The sequence below is a fragment of the Sturnira hondurensis genome, unplaced genomic scaffold (assembly GCF_014824575.4).
Source record: "Sturnira hondurensis isolate 20B ecotype Veracruz unplaced genomic scaffold, ASM1482457v3 Scaffold0020237, whole genome shotgun sequence".
In the NCBI taxonomy this organism is placed as follows: Eukaryota; Metazoa; Chordata; class Mammalia; order Chiroptera; family Phyllostomidae; genus Sturnira; species Sturnira hondurensis.
This window is the reverse complement of record NW_028092868.1, coordinates 3,354,970-3,370,595: the sequence shown is the minus strand read 5'-3', so window position 1 is coordinate 3,370,595 and position 15,626 is coordinate 3,354,970. Positions and strand designations below refer to the sequence as shown.

At 56.2% G+C, this 15,626-nt stretch overlaps 1 protein-coding gene across 3 annotated transcripts; it reads right to left on the bottom strand.

Annotated features, from left to right (window-relative positions):
• Positions 1-133: 133 nt before the first annotated feature.
• STK11IP (serine/threonine kinase 11 interacting protein) lies at positions 134-14,713 on the bottom strand. 3 transcript variants are annotated; one of them, XM_037029208.1, is made up of 25 exons: positions 14,642-14,713; positions 14,389-14,474; positions 11,943-12,148; positions 11,670-11,744; positions 11,376-11,471; positions 10,946-11,053; positions 10,758-10,829; positions 9,342-9,468; positions 9,021-9,124; positions 8,795-8,890; positions 8,493-8,534; positions 8,149-8,283; positions 7,891-7,975; positions 7,018-7,347; positions 6,658-6,863; positions 6,236-6,352; positions 5,968-6,145; positions 4,138-4,368; positions 3,915-4,018; positions 2,767-2,864; positions 2,487-2,665; positions 2,178-2,259; positions 1,958-2,028; positions 1,237-1,484; positions 134-534 (listed from the first exon to the last, which is right to left on the bottom strand). In XM_037029208.1, exons 2-25 carry the CDS (start codon positions 14,447-14,449, stop codon positions 385-387), a joined length of 3,201 nt encoding a protein of 1,066 aa, XP_036885103.1. In that variant the 5' UTR covers positions 14,450-14,474; positions 14,642-14,713; the 3' UTR covers positions 134-384. The 3 variants fall into 3 exon arrangements, with proteins under 3 accessions (XP_036885103.1, XP_036885104.1, XP_036885105.1); XM_037029209.1 differs by having other exon boundaries at positions 5,995-6,145; XM_037029210.1 differs by lacking the exons at positions 14,389-14,474; positions 14,642-14,713 and having other exon boundaries at positions 11,383-11,471; positions 11,943-12,142.
• Positions 14,714-15,626: the final 913 nt, after the last annotated feature.

The following is a 15,626-nucleotide window of genomic DNA, read 5'->3' as shown; positions in this document are numbered from 1 at the left end:
TCGGGGCGGAGGAGGCCCTGCCTCCCGGTACAAACAAGGCTGCTTGGGCTCCTCACAGGCAGGGCAGCTCCTATTAGAAGAGGCAGAAGGACCACAGGCCTTACGAGTGACACATGTAAGTATGTCCGTGACGTCCAGAGTAAAAACATCTTTATTGAGACCTGAGAAAAGTGCAGGAGAGACACCCCCACTGACCACTGAGCCTGTCCCCTCAGGCCAGGTCACCCAGAGGCCTGACCACCTCTCTCACCCTCCCCTTGAGCCGTGGGTCATTTGGGGCCTCACTGGCCAGCACCAGGCTGGAGAAGTCCACAGCCAGGGTCTGGAGAAGAGGAGGTCTGGAGCCACGGCTCCTGAGGCCGGGGTGGGGTCAGCAGGGAGGCTTCACCGGTCAAGGTCTAGAGCCTCCTGGGTCATGGTCCGGAGTCCGATGGAAAACAACTGCTCCCAGGGCTCCCGGATCCAGGCCAGCAGGACCGTCAGCTGCTCCGAGCACACAACACGGAGTGCCCAGAAACTCTCAAGCCGGGACACCTGGCAAACCAAGAGTGGTGAGGTGAGCTCACAGAGGGCCACCAGGGAGGACAGGAGGGGAGGTCCTGAGGACGACCCACTGCCCCTCCTTGCTCGCAGCCTCTTCCCTTCCCCAAGCCTATCAGTCCCCATAGAAGATCCTGACGTTTTAAATAGAACCCAACTGACACCTGCTGAAGGCCCCAGAGGGCTTTTGCAATTACTGTCTTGTTTCTTTAATCTTTCCCATCAGTTCCAAGGAATTGCTCGGGGTTCAACTCGTGGCTCTACCGCCCATGACCTGGGCAGGTCGGTTAACGTGTGCAAACCTGTTTCCTCACCTGTAGCAGGACTAATGACAGGACCTCCTCACGGGCAGGCTAGAAAGAGCAAATGGCTAAGGGAGGACCCCAACCAAATGCGAACCCAAAGCAGGAGCAGCAGCAGGATGCTTCACTCAAGGTCACCCAGCTAACACAAGGCTGGGCTCCAAGTTCAGGGTGTTTCCACTGCCTCCAGCGGCCCGCCCCCCACTTGCTCCTGTCCAAACCAGTGAGCCTCCCAGGTCCCTGCACCTGACTTCTCTGTCCTCCCAGCCAGGACTGTCCATGGCACATTCCATACGCCCCCCCATTCCTGGCCCTCTAGACCCATTTCCCACCTACAAACCACCTCTGCCCCCACCTCTCTCTCACTCACGGGCACGCGTGTGCGCGCACACACCTCATCGTAGAACACCAGCCGCAGGTCCTCCGGCGCCGTGCGGTAGAGCACGACGGAGCTCAGGCTGCTGAGTGGCTGCTGCTCCCTCACACAGAAGGAAGGGCCCGGCCCCGAGAGCAGGGCCTTCTCAGAGCCTTCTCCAGATGCCGCTGGAAGAGGGGGCTCTGCCTGGGACCCCACAAGGTCCTCTTCTAACAGGTACAAGGTGGACAGAGTCAGCAACAGGGACACCGGACACGTAGCGGGGCCTGGAGTAAAAGAAGCAGGGTGAGGTGCAGGGCGGAAGGCCGCGGAGAAGCCCAGACCCTGCGGCAGAGCCCCAGCCACTCAGGAGGAGTGGAGCGGACCACGCTGAGACAGCCACAAAGCAGCCAGGCCTCTGGGGGCCGGGGTCCCCAGCCCCAGGGACCTCTAGCCTCCAAGACCCCTGAGACAAAGGGAGCCTGCCCCACCACCTCTCTGACTCAGAAAGGAGGGTCCACTCTCGCCTTCTCCAAAAGGCTGAGGCAGAGCAGACCCAGCCAACCTCCTCCCCCTCACAGAGAGCCCAGGCCCGAAACTAAGGGGACCCCCCAGCCCTACCCAGAGACCAGGAACACTGAGGCAGTCATGTGGGCATGCCCAAGAGTGACAGGAAGTCCAGATCCCCAGAACCGAGAGCTGGACACACACTGGTGGCCAGGCCAGTGGCCTGAGAGAAGACAAGGTGCAGAGGCCTCACCTCCGACCAGGAACATCTGGAGGTAGAAGAACCGGGGAGGCTCCAAGGCAGAGGCTCTTTCCAGCAGCGGCCTGGAGGGAGGCGGCAGCCCCAGGAGGGGGTGGTCAGCCAGGGGTGGGCAGTACCAGGACGGGCAGAGCAGGGAGGAAGGACCAGGCCTGTGGGCCCGAGGACGGGGACCAGGGGCTCCAACCCTGGCCTCATCCTCTTACCGACTTACCACAGTCGGTGCTTCGGGGTCACCTCCTCCTCCGTGGTACTGACGCTGCCCCTCCGGGCTGGGGGCAGAGCCTGCAAGACATCTGGACAGAGCCAACCAGAGACAGGTAGCCCTTGTGACTCCACCTCCTCTACCCAACCTCCCTGCCTCGCAACACCTGCCCATTCTCCAAGTCTCTAGACTTCAGGAACTTTTCTGAGGTTTGCATTTCATCACCTGTCTAGCTCAACTGTGGGCACTAGACATGGAATCCATGACCGGCCCCTGCCCCCCGGCCTGCCCTCCCTGTCTCTCCCTTTCCTCTCTTACCAGTGAGCTCCTCTAAGAAGGCTCGGCAATGCCTGGCATCTCGGGGCAGCAGGACACAGCTGCCAGCCCCAGCTGCCCACTCCAGCCGCAGGCTCTGTCCTGCCAGGCCCAGCTCTATGAGACTCAGATCCTGCAGGGGAATGGCCAGGGTTGGCTGCAGCCAGCTAGCTGGAGGCCCGCTGTGGAGAGAGGAGGGGCAGAGCGGTGGGAAAGAGGAAGAGCAGAGTGAAACCTACAAGGGAACCCTGACCCTTCCCAGGCCACAGTCCTACGTACTCACCAGATCTCCCCGGTCACCTTCAACACATAAAGCCTGTGGTCAGACACAACCACAAGACAAAGACACTCCCCAGGGTGGCCTGCCAACACCAGTGGCACCTAAGGGGAAGAGGAATTTGATGAGAAACACAGAGGACTAGGCATGCAGCTACCAGAATGAGAGCCAAGTTATGTGACAGCACCTTCTGCCTACCCCTCCACCAGCGCATCCACCCCAGCTCCCCACCCGCCTGCTCTCCATCCCATGGCCCCTGCCTGCACTCTGACCATAGCAGGTTCTTTGCAGGTCTCCCTGCCCGTCACCTCGTCCCTCCAGTCACCCCCACCCTCCACACGCTGCCAGCCAGGTTGTTCTAAAACACAGAACTGACCCTCACTCCCCTGCTTCCAGCTCTTCAGTGGCTCCCACAGCCCTTCCGATCCAATCCAAATCCCTTGGCAGACACACGAGGTGCCTCTGGAACCAGCCCCTGCCTGCCTGCTCGGACTCCGCTCGGGACACTCCCCCCACACTCTGGCTGCCCCCACCACGGCAGGGCTCCCCACTAGCCTCCCTCGGAAGCCTCCATGCATGTGCTGCGTCGCTCCCCTGGAACACCCTTTCCCTCCCCCACTGTAACTCATCCTTCAGGACCTGGCTGGGCCGTCACCTCCCCAGGAAGGGGCAGCTTCCCTGGCCCACTCGGGCTGGACCAGATGCCCCTCTATATTGTAGCACTTCCATGTCACAGGACCGTTGTCTGTTTCTCACACCAGAGTATAAGGCAGAGAGCAAGACTGATTTAGTCTAGATGTTCAGTGTCTAGCACGTGCTAGGTACTCAACAGAGAAGGTCCAGTAACACCCTGCATTTACAGTAACAACAGGAGGTACCCCTAAGGCCAGGTGCTGCACCCCGCAGTTTGCAGACACGAGCTCTCGCTACTGCTGCCGCACTCAGACCCACTCGGAAAGGAAGTATTACGCCCCTCACAGAGGAATGACAGTGGAGACTCGCACCTCAAGGCACCCAGCAAGTAAATGCCGGGGCTGACACTGGAAGCCAGGCCCAGTAGTTCAGGGCACCGGCTCGGACACACTGGGCTGTGATGGACACAAGCAGGCCCCCTGTCGGTTAGGGGCCCGGGGCAGAGCCAGGCGGGCACAGACCTTGGTGCAACACTGGAATTCCTCCTGGGCATCGGCGAACACCTCAACATCCAGGAAGAGCCGGAGTCGGTGGTCCACAGAGCGGAGCCCACAGCGCTCAGGGGCTGGGGACAGGCAGTGGGCCATCAGTCTGCCGTGGCTGCCCAGCTCCATCCCACCTACCCCCATCGGTGCCCCTTCCCTCCCCCAAACACCAGCCCAGCCTCATCTGTCCTATACTCACGGGGACTGAGGCTCCACCCATGGCGGTCGTGGGAGACCAGGACCCGAGACGGGGTGGCGTCAGCCCCGCCGCTGTGGTCCCCGCTGCTGGGAGGGTCACGGACAGTGCCAGGGGACTGCGAGGAAGCTGGCACATGCTCCTCCTGCCTCTGCTCCCTGCTTGAGGCCCCCCCAGACAGAGCCAGGAGAACCACATGGTCACTGCCACAGTTGGGACACACAGCAGGGGACTCTGGAGAGAGATGGGCACATTCCCATGACCCCACACACAGCACCACAACCCCCTGCCGTGCTCACCCGATCCCCACCCACTCTCAGACTCACCTCAGCCCACACCTCCAGCTGCATACACTCCCCACCTTTCTGCGGCCACCCGCCTCCCTCCGAGGGCCTAGCTGCTAACTGATCACTCCTGGACCCGGGGCCCACAGCTCCTCCAAATACATCCCACCGCCTCCCTTCCGGTCTTCTCTGAAAGAGTCAGGCTCCACCAGGCCCTGTGCTGTTCCCCTCCCACCGCCTGGGGCTAATCATGTACTTGGATGCTCTACCAGCAATGTGTAAAGCCCCAGCTCAACAGAGTGGGAGGGCAAGGTGCCAGATATGGGTCTAATTCCAGGCTCCATCACTTAAAGGCTATCATCTAAGCAATTAGGACAAGTCATCTGAGCTCCCTGTGCCTGGTGCCTCATCTGTAAGAGGGATGACGACAGTCCAGTCTTAGAGGGTTGTCAGGACAAGTGAACGTCATCAGGCAAAGGGACCAGCAGTGAGAGAAGAAACATTCCTTGAGCAGCTACAATGGCTGGGCTCGAGCCAGAGCCTTGGACCAGAGCATCAAACCCCCCCGCATCTGCAAACGAGGAAGGCAAAGGCCCCCAGTAACCACCCAGTGAAGTCCTTGGTTTGGAGCCCAGCCCCGTGCTTGTTGCCTTCCTGTCACATTGAAATCTCCCACCAGCACCCTGGGGCAAGTTCACTCTCATCTTCCTTTGGGCAAGGTAACAAAGACTCCCGCAGGAAGGTTTACTAACAATGCCTCCACTGAAGGGCCCCCAGGGGCCACAGGAACGACCCGCCCACTGTGGAGCACAGACCGAGTCTGGGAGGAGGTGGGGCCCTTCCCGACACACCCACAGCCCTGCAGGGCCCCTGGGGCCCACCGCCTCCTGGGCTGGCCCGGGGAGCGCACTAGACAGGGGTCCGATTTCTGAACAAAACATAAACCCCGGCTCTAGCCACTGCCAAAAAGAGGAAAGTTATAAAAACCACGCATTTCAACACCAGAGGTATCAATGTCCATCTTTTGGACTGGTAAAGATGGAAAATCGCCAGGGAAAATTTTTTTGTCTTAAAGAACAGGACATGGAGAGACACCACCAGGCAGGACTCGACACCCGGCAGCTCCAAGGTCAAGCAGGAAGGACGTCGGAGCCAACCCCCCCGGAGCGTCTGACCCAACAGCCAAAGGGCTCAGGCGGCAGTGCTACACCCCGACAGTGGGCGCTGAGGGCGCATTAGGTTTTACGTAGTTTCTGGAACATGAGCCCAAAAGGGGTAAAAGCCTTCAAGTTATGAAAAAATAATGAGTATGTTTAAACAGTTACAAAGATTGTATTTCCTGACTTTTAGAGGGGAAAAAGGATCTACTTTCTTCTTTTATTTTTTTATACACGTAGCAGGCAGACGGTTTTGTTTCTCCTCCAGACAGAAAGCAGGTCCCCGCTCCTTTCTTCCATGTGGGCCCCCTTCCCCACTCCCACCCTCAAAGCCATTTTCCCTAATATGGCAAGAGGCCCGCGGGCCAGGAGGTCAAAGGCAGGGCTTGTACCTGTGCTTTGGAACCGAGGCCTCCCGCCTTCCACACTGTCCAGGCCCAACCTGGCCTCCCCTGGCTTGAAATCATGGCCACAGCGCAGACACTGGAGTCTGCCCCCCAGCTGGTCCCTCACTTCCCCACACTGATGCTGAGCCTTGGTGACTGCTGGGGTCAACACAGCAAGCAGCTCCTGAAACAGGGCGGGCCGGAGGCGGCTGTGAGCAGGGGTCCCCGGCCCTCAGCCTTCCCGCTCTCCCGGCAGCCGCCTGAACCCCATCACCTGGACAGCGGCGTGGGCATCAGGCTCCAGCACCACGTAGCGACGCAAGTGCCGGTTTGGGCAAATGTAAGAGAAGCGCAGGAGGAGGACAGGGGCCGTGGGCGGCAGCTCTGAGCCCTGCAGGGGAAGAGGGAACCAGGAAAGAAACGGCAGAGGGGCTGGGGTTTATACTGAGAGCACAGAGGCGGACGAGAGCTCTGGACCCCAGTAAATTGCTGTTGCCGACACCCTGGCGCTGGCCCAGAAGCTCTACCCCTGGGCCAGCCTCCGGAGCGACCTGGGGTCACCTACGCTCCCCCCAGCTACCTCCTCAGTGCCAGTGAGAGACCACGAGGACTCAGCCTGGTGCTGGGCACCCAAGATCCAGTGTCAGAGCTGGCTGCTGAAAACTGCCCAGTGCCACGTCCAGAAGCCACACTCACCTCGGGCAGGGGTTCCCTCCGGGCTTGTGTCTCACACTCTACTTCCGCGGCCTCCAGACTCTGGAGCTCCAGCCGCTCCAGGGTTCGAGCTGCTTGGAGCTCCACCTCGAGCAGGTGGCCGGAGGTAACCCGGAGAAAGCGTTCCTTGCCCCGCACGCCCTGAGGCCCCTCCAGGGGACACACCAACAAGGGGCGATAGAGCTCCGCTGAGGAAGAAGCAAGAGAGCAACCCTGTAAGCAAGGAGAAGTACCAAGACTCTGCCCTCCCATGCACTGGCCCTCCCCGCACAAGGGCTCAGCCACCCTGCACTCGGGTTTTCCTCTCCCAACACACCACCATCTCAGCCACCAGGAGCTCACCTTCCACTTCATCCTGCTCCTGCTCCTGCTCCTCCTCTTCCTCCTCTTCTCTCCGCTCCTCCATCTCCTCTTCCTCCCCTGGCTCCGGCCCCACACTGACCTCCTCTGTCACTTCCTGTGGGGACTCCTTCTCTGGGGGCAGCGGGCTGGGCACAGTCTCGGGGCTCAGGGTATCCGGGTGCAGGGTGCTGAGGGCAGGGGTCTTGGAGGAAGCCAGGACAGGGATCCCAGAGGTCTCCAGGTGGTTCCTATACTGTAGCCAGTCACAGCCAAACTGCTCCCGGAAGCTGTTCATAAGTTCGAGTTCCCGGTGTTGCTGTACAAACCGTCCTACACAGGTGTGTATAGGGTGGGAGGGGACAGTGTTACACAGCTTAGCCGTGTCCCCAGCCTCCCCTGTGAATGCCCCTTGGGATAATATAAAAGTCCGTGCAATGGGGCAGAGGCAAGGACAGGGGGCAGAGACAGGCCAAAGGCTTCCCCTCAGCGGCTGGCCCCAGAGTGTGTTCCACACACGCTCTGGGTTCATGCAGTTCACAACTGTGCATCATGGGGAGACTCGCAGTACACGGCAGCACATTTAAGGTCCTGTGATGTCCTGGGAGAACAGCTGCTTGTTTAACCTACCACCTGCCAAACCTGTCTGGCCACGGAATCCCTTTGACACCCCACAAAACTAACATTCCTTGTAAAACACTTTGGGAAGTGATGCCCAGGAGCAGTCTCTCCTCCTCCCTCCAAACTGACAGGGAAGAGGAAAGACGAGCAGGCCCTCCACAATGCTCCGCTCCACCAAAACCAAAATCCCTCCTAACTAGAAGACTGGGGAGCGCCGGGCTGGGGCACGGGAAGCTGGGGGCAGGGCTGACTTACCAGCCGGGGAGGGGTCCTGGGTCCGGGGCTCTGGGTCCGTATCACTGGGTTCAGAGATACTGGCCCGCCTCACACGAACTCGGCTCTGCGTTTGGGTAGAGGGATGGTATTCCACACAGCTAGGCCTCCCACCCCACCTACTGAAAGCGTCCACCCACAAACAAGGACAAAGCCTTAGTATTCTCAGCCCCTCAACAACCCAGGGCCCCGGTACAGGGACCCAACCCCAGGTCCAAGGCAGCCTAGGACACAGTTTACCTTAAACTTACGAATCGGGGCTGGGGCCACAATGCCCCCAGAGGAGAGGCTGTCGCTCACATCAGCGCCACCTGAGGTTTCAGTGGTACTCCCCACTGGCCAGGACAGAGGCGGGGCCTCTGAGGATGTGGAGGTCTGGGGTGTGACAAGGGGAAGGAGAAAGAGGTCGGAGCAAGAGGGGCACCCCTGCCCTCCCCATGCTCGCCAAGAACCATGATCTCCTCGCCAGCCGACCAGGCAGAACCCTGCCCCGGGCACCCGGTTTCCGTCAGCGAGCGTTCTCCCTTCCCATCCTCCCAAACCAGTCCTTGCTGTCCCAGTCCCAGCACTCCCATCACACCAACCTGAAAATCAGTCAGTGACAAGACCTTTCCATCAAGAAGGAACTAAACAGAGACAAGAGAGGACGGGGCAGTGTTGGTGGTGGGGCACATACCCTGGGAGCTCCAAGCCGGGCTGGGAGCCCTCCTAAGGCCTGTAAGGACCTCCAGGCTCAGCCGGAGGTACCAACACAATAAGCAAGAATAAGCAAGGGGTCCAGGGCCTGGGCTCTGCGTCTAAGGGGTAAGAAAAGGCAAGAGGTACAGGGGTGGGTGTGGGACTGGGCAGGAAAGACAAAGGAGGGTACACAGGGGAAGTCACTCACGCCAGAAGCAGCATCCCTGGCTCGGGGGGACAAGTACTGGGCGGTGGCCACGCAGTGCGCAGGGTGGAACCACAAAGGGTTTCCCTCCAGGTAGAGCTGAGGGGCAAGAAGGAGACTAAGGTGGGCCTTGAGCCCCCCGGTGGGAAACGGGCACTGACCACATCCCCACTGGTGGGGGGCGAGGGGCAGAGCTGGCTTCCGGGTCTTTGAAACGCCCCAGTCCCACCTTGCGGAGCTCGGCCAGCAGCCACAGTGGTGACAGTGCCCTGTGTTCTTCCAACAGATTGTACGCCACATCTAGGTGCTGCAGGTTCCGCAGCTGCTCTAGGCCTGGGCAAAGGAGAGAAAAGAGGAAAGGCCTGTGAGTGAGAGAGGGGGTAGAGCATGCTGGGGGCGGTGCAGTGAGAACACAATCCCGGGCACTCAGACCCGCCCAGGAGCACGCGTGAGGCTCTGGAGGCATGTGTTCCCAGGCCCCTGGCCACCCGGAGTCTCACCTGCCCGACCCCTCCTGCTGAACTCCCCCTCTACCTACTCCCACACTCACCATGCAGGCCCTGGAGCTCATTGCCTCGAAGTATCAGGGTCCCCAGAGCAGCCCCGGAGGGTCCCAGTCTCGGCACGGAACACAGGTGGTTATAAGAGATGTCCAGATGGCAGAGCTCAGACAAGTCCTGGGAGGAAGTGGGAGGTGACAAGGACTCTCTCCCTGACAGACTCTAAGCAGGCCCTGGAACCCTCTCCTCCCCGGGCCTCACCCTCGGTCTGCAAAAACTGCAGCCTCTCAGCACACATGATTCAATCTACCCCTCCACTCCCCGACATCGGAAGACTTGAACAAGCAGTCTCTGATGGTTCAAGCCCACGTCCTTAAGATGACAACTCCAGCCCCCTTACATTCCTGCCTAGAAAGACTCAAGGCTGCCAGAAGAACTGAGTCTGCTCCGGCCACCACCACCTAAAGACAGGGCGCCTGTCCCCCAGCTCCCATGGGGGGGTAGGAGCCTCACTCTGGCAAGTGCCAGTTATCAAACCCAGACAGGTGGGCTTCACACAGACCAATGTCCCCTCCCTGCTTTCCGTACATCCCCACTTCCCTGACTTCAGAGGACTCTGACTACAGCCTGGTCAGGGGAAAAGCTGCTCAAGCCCCCGCCAGCCCCTCCCCCATCCTTCACTCTTACTTCAACACGGCCAGTGACCTGTGTACAAACTAAACATGAGTTCGGTTCACACTGACTAGTTTATTACCGAATAAAACAGTTTCACTACTGGCCCTGGCCAAGTAGTTCAGTTGATTAGAGCGTCATCCCAATACACCAAGGTTGTGGGTTCAATCCCCCATTGGGGCGGATGCAAGTATCAATCAATGTAATACATAAATCAGAGGAACAACAAATCGATGTTTCTCTCTCTCTCCCTCCCTACCCCCGTCTCTCTAAATATCAATAAATAAAATTTTTTTAAAGTTTTGCTGATTAAACACCACTATAGTTTATTGCTCGATAAACCACAATGGTCCATTATTAAAGTCTGTTCTTACCACTTTACCTAGTGCCCAGCTTTGTTTATCTCTAACGGGGAGACACAGGAGATGGGTTCTTCCCTTTCATCATAAGACCTGCCTTTCTTTGGGCTAGGCACTGGGCTAAGCAGCATCAGATACGCCTCGTAATCACCTCAATACTATAAAAGTGAGTGCTCCTATTATTTCCACTCTACTGGTGAAGAAACCAAGAGGCTAACTAATTTAACCCAAGTCACACAGGGGTTGGCAGCTGAGGTTTGAAAACGGGTTTGTCTCATGCTGAGCCTCAGCCCCCAAACAGCACTGCCCACTGGGATATGGCTCCGCCCAGTGGGCAAGGGCACACGGGAGCAAAACCGGGTCTAGAGAAGGGGTCAGAGCAGAACGATCAGAGGGCGGAGTAGCACCAGGCCCAAGCAAGACGCGCACACTCACCATCAGGAAGCCCCTGCAGTCCTGGAGTTGATTGTGGCTCAGGTTCAAGAAGCGCAGGGCCGACAAGAGACGCTGTGCAGAGATGGGAGGAGGAAAGAGGATGGGACACCCCCAGGCAGCCAGCGGGCCCCGCTCCCTAGGGCCCATGCCTGTCCTTCCCCAGGCCCCGTTCCCTCCGAGGCACTCACCAGGGAGCTGTCCAAGACAGTCAGTGCATTGCGGCTGAAGTCGGCAGAAAGCAGAGCCAGCCAGGGCAGGGCAGAGCAGAGGTCACCGCCGCAGGCTGAGAGGAGCTCCTGAGACGAGATGCTGGGTCAGCTCCACGGTCCCCTCCTCCCCACACTCTATGGCCCAGCCATTCACTCGCTCTTTATGTGCTGAGCTCAGTCTGAATATGGACCTATGGAGAGCTGAGGGCCCTATCCCCAAAGTCAGGTGAGAAAGAGAAGACTACTTACTACAATATGATAGTGTGATACAAATACATGAACAGGTACAGGGTGTTGTGGGGGCACAGCAGAGGGAGCCGGGAGGCAGGGAAGGCTACAAGGACAGGGGAGTATCAACAGTTTGGTCCTCAGGACAAAGCATCTGGGCCCCTACTCCCGTCCTCCGTACCTCTAACCTCTGGATGCTCCTGCTGCAAATCAGGGTCTCCAGCTGGGAATAGATGCCACGGAGGCCATGAAGGCGGTGGACGGGGATACCTCGGAGCTGCGGCAAAGGAAGGGGAGAAGGGGGGAAGATGACGAAGCCCCCCATGCTTCAGGGAAGCATTAAATGGAAAAGTGAGTAGATGCCACATTACTACAGAGCAGTGGAGGCCACCAAAAGAGGCCACCTCTTTTTCTCATACTCAAAAGGCTGCCTCAGGCTGGGTTCTGGGCAGTAATGTGCCCCAAGGCACCATACCTCCAGCTGCCGGAGGGACTTGAAGGGAAAAATCTTGATGGGCCCTGGAAGGCCAGGACCAGGGACGTGGATCAACTAAAAGAAAAGGCATTCAGATCAGTGAGGCCGGGCACACCTTTTCCCGGCATCTCCTTCTTAGCACAGCCACCCACAGCTCTCACAGCTTCTGGGCCTGCGCCGTGCAGACTTCCTGCACCCACGCTACACCCCCAACACCCCCTCCACTGTTCTCCTGGGCTCCCCCTACAGCCTACCCCACTCCCACCCCAGAACCTTGAGTGAGAGCGTTTTCTGCAGCACATCGAAGAGGAACTGAAGCTGGAGGATGACAGGGGAGTCGGTGGGGTGGGAGGGCAGAGCCACGAAGCCTGTCTGGCCAGGGCCCCATGGCCCCAGGTACAGCTCAAATACGTGGTTCAGCTGCTGCAGTGTGGCAGTCAGCAGGCTCAGTGTGCTACAGCCAGACAGGACCACATCCCCTGCAGGGAGAGGGGCGGACAGGAAGGAGGGCATAAGGAAAGGGTCTTTGCCTTTATTCCGAGACTTTGTGATCCCAGGAGACACCCAGGCCGATCTATATTGCAGACCTACACTGCAGAATCAACCTTTGTATCTTCTCCTTACCTAAAGGCCTTCAGCAGCTCCTCTGTCTTCAGAAAGCATCCTAACTCTTCAGCCTGGAACATGATTGCTTTACTACGTGCCTCCAACTTTTCTAAATTTGCTTTTCCCTTCTGTTCAAAAGAGCCTGGTCCACTCACACTGCTGGAAATCAGGTCAACTTTGTTCTCAGCTCCCTCACTTTCTGACACAGCCCCTTCCACTCGGCCCAGCTTGACACTTCTAGGTGCATCCTGAATACATGATGACACTGCTTAATTTTTCACTGTAATCACTCATTTTACATAAAAGTTGACTGGATGTTTTACCTCTCGTTTTTTTTTTTCCAGGTTGCAAAAGCATCAAGCACACTTACAGAAACTCGCAAACAATACTAAAATGCATATCATAGAATAACTGCTCAGGATCACCCTAAGGTGCTGCTCTCTACCTTAAAAGTGCTCTCTCCAGACCTGGCTGGTGTAGCTCAATGGATTGAGAGCAGGCCTGTGAACAGGAGGTTCATGGTTCGATTCTCAGTCAGGGCACATGCCTAAGTTGCAGGCCAATTCCCAGCAGGGGACCCACGAGAGGCAACCATATATTGATGTTCTCTCCCTCTCTCCTTCCCTTCCCCTCTAAAGATAAATAAATTTTAAAAATCTTTAAAAAAAAAGTGCTCTCTCCAATGAGACTGTCACCCTTCAGGGCACCCTTTGGCATTCACCACTGCACCAAAAAAAAGTGCAACTACAAGGTAGGCATGGAGAATTCTGTAACTTTCTTGAAAAAAAACAAGGATAAAGTCAAAGGATGTTATAGCAACAGTTCAAAGAGGTCCCTCTATACCCTTCACCCAGTTTCCCCCAATGGTTACACTTTATATGCAGCACAATACCAAAACCAGGAAGTGGGCATTGGTGCAATGTATATTTATAATCCTGTGCCATTCTGTCATACGTGTAGATTCCTAAAACCAACACCACAATCAAGATACCAAACAATTCCATTACCACAAAGATCTCTCTCTTGCTACTTCTTCAGTCACCCACCCACACAGATAACCATCATCCCTAACCCCTGGAGCCAAGTCAGATTTTTGCTGAATAAATTAACAAATCCCATAACCCTGCATGAAGGGTTTTCTATGTACCATACACTGGGGGTAGACACAAGCATGATCAAGGACTCTTCCCACACTGAAAGAGCCTCCGGGTCTAGAAGAGGAGGTAAGCCATGTGCACGTTCATATCACACTCCAGTTTCAAATGCTGTAGAGAGATTTCAGATACCACTAATGGGAATGAAGTGATGGAAGGCGCCCAACATTAACTGGGTAATGTGTGCCAGACGACTGTTACTTCGTTTAAACTTCATCACAGTCTCCCAACAAGCACTATTAACCACCTCTGACAAATACAGAAACTGGGGCTCAGAGAAGTTAAGAATCTTAATTGAGATCATATGGCTGGTAGCAAGTAGCTACTTTTGCATGATCTCAAAGCCAAGGCTTGTCTTACACAACCAATGCCAACCCCATACTGAACAGCTACTATGGCTCCACGTGCCCAGGCACTGAGAGAAGTTACAATGCTTCACGTGAATGAGAATTAATCCCCACAACAAACTTAAGTACAATCATTGTGCCATTCTGCTGGTAAGAAAAACTGGCTAAAAAAAAAAACTTTGAAAATTTGGCCAAGTATGAAAAGAGAGTTGGGATTCCAGCTCAGGTGAGGTCTGACCTCAAATCTCGTGCTTTTAACTTATGCTGGATTTAGGTCCTTGCCACACAGCGATTATGACCAGTCCCTGGTCTCGAGGGGTTTATAGCCAAGTAATGATCACCTTCCTGTGAAAGTATCAGAGAACGCATGGAAGGAGCGGCAGGGAAGTTCGGCCTCGAAGGATGAGTAAAGTTTACACTGTCAAAGATAAAGGACGCTGTAGGCAATAGCATCAATGAGAAAAACCCCGGAGGAATAAAGAAATGAAATGACACTCACACCCTCGTGACACTAAACATCAGTGACTGCGTGACTCTTAAGGGGGCGTGTCTCTGGAAAGCAGAAAACACCCCACTTCTACCCAGCGCTGGCTAAACCGGAAGTCCACTCACCAGACTCCCGCAGCAGCCCCGCGAGCTTCCACAACAGGGAGTCCCGCGGGGCGGTCGTCATGGCCACCGAGCGCTGGGGGCGGAGCCTGTGGAAAGAGGAAGCGGAAGAGCCTCAGGTGGGTGGTAGAGCCAAAAGGCCAGGGTGTCTGTGCAAACCGAGACCTCGCGGGGACAGAAAAAAAACAAGCAAGAGAGGAAGCGAGTCCTCCACGGTGCCCTTTGAGGAGCATAAAGCCTGATCAGCCACACTCACCCTCCCGTGCGATTCGCTCATCAGCTCTGCAGGCCGGCGCCTCTCAACGATAAACAGGAAGTCCCACCCCGGAAGAAATCGAACAGAAGAAAAAAACCTGAAAATACGCCTCCGTTGCCGGAAGCCACGCCCTAAATCGTGCAAACAGGTCGATTGGGGGCGCTGTCCGCTGGTTTGGTGGAGGTTGTACTTCAGGCGGAGCCCCAGACCCCATCTCAGAGCTTGGCCCCCTCATCTCTTCCCCGCTGTGGGCCCCTCACAGCCTGGGACACCCGCTGGGCTACCCTTAGCCTCTCGGAGCCAGTTAGGAAAACCTAACTGATTGTTTGCAGTGCAGACAGGGTAGCAAAGCAAAGTTTGGAGAAATGGAATTGTTAGGAAAAGATTCGTACAAAGCGAACAATAGTCTTCCAGTTAAAGGAGAGCGTGTTCTCCGTAGCAAGGAGTTCTTTGATATGTGTGAAGGAGCTGGGTCTGGCGGAGGTGCCATTTCTGGGGTTCCTTTGGCACCTTTTCCAAACTCGGTTTTTTTTCCCCTTTCAGCAACATCAGGCTCACATTAGTGATCGGTAATGCTCCATGGGTACTGAGTCCTTTGTTTTTACTGCGCTTTGCCTCATAACACCTGCATCTAAAAACTGCTTCACACAGGCTAGGTTACTTGTGAAGGTCACTCAATTAGTAACTGATTGGGCCAAGACTGCCAAAGTTTCTTCGTTCCAAGATACTACTGTAGCTTTCACTTGGCTCCCGGTCAAACACTACCCAACGAAAGTAAAAAAAATAAATGTCTTAGAATTTCTGGTGTTCAAGGGGGAGGGAGTTGGTTTTTGTTTTGATTTTGTTACTTGTTTTTTAATGAAGTGTCCCCATTTGTGATTCATTTTCAAAATGAATCATAAGCTAGTTGAGAGTAGGAATAGGTTCATAATCATCTTTATACCAAGTTGCAAAATTTGAAGGAAGCTATTTCTTAAAGAAAATA

Excerpts from the sequence above, each read along its gene's own strand:
- STK11IP (XM_037029208.1), bottom strand. The coding sequence starts at position 14,449 with ATGACGACCGCCCCGCGGGACTCCCTGTTGTGGAAGCTCGCGGGGCTG. Across the intron at positions 4,369-5,967 it reads GCCTCGGTTCCAAAGCACAG|AGTCCCCTGCTGTGTGTCCC; the intron begins GTACAAGCCCTG and ends ATCTCTCTCCAG. Across the intron at positions 1,485-1,957 it reads CCAGATGTTCCTGGTCGGAG|GCCCCGCTACGTGTCCGGTG; the intron begins GTGAGGCCTCTG and ends CTTTTACTCCAG.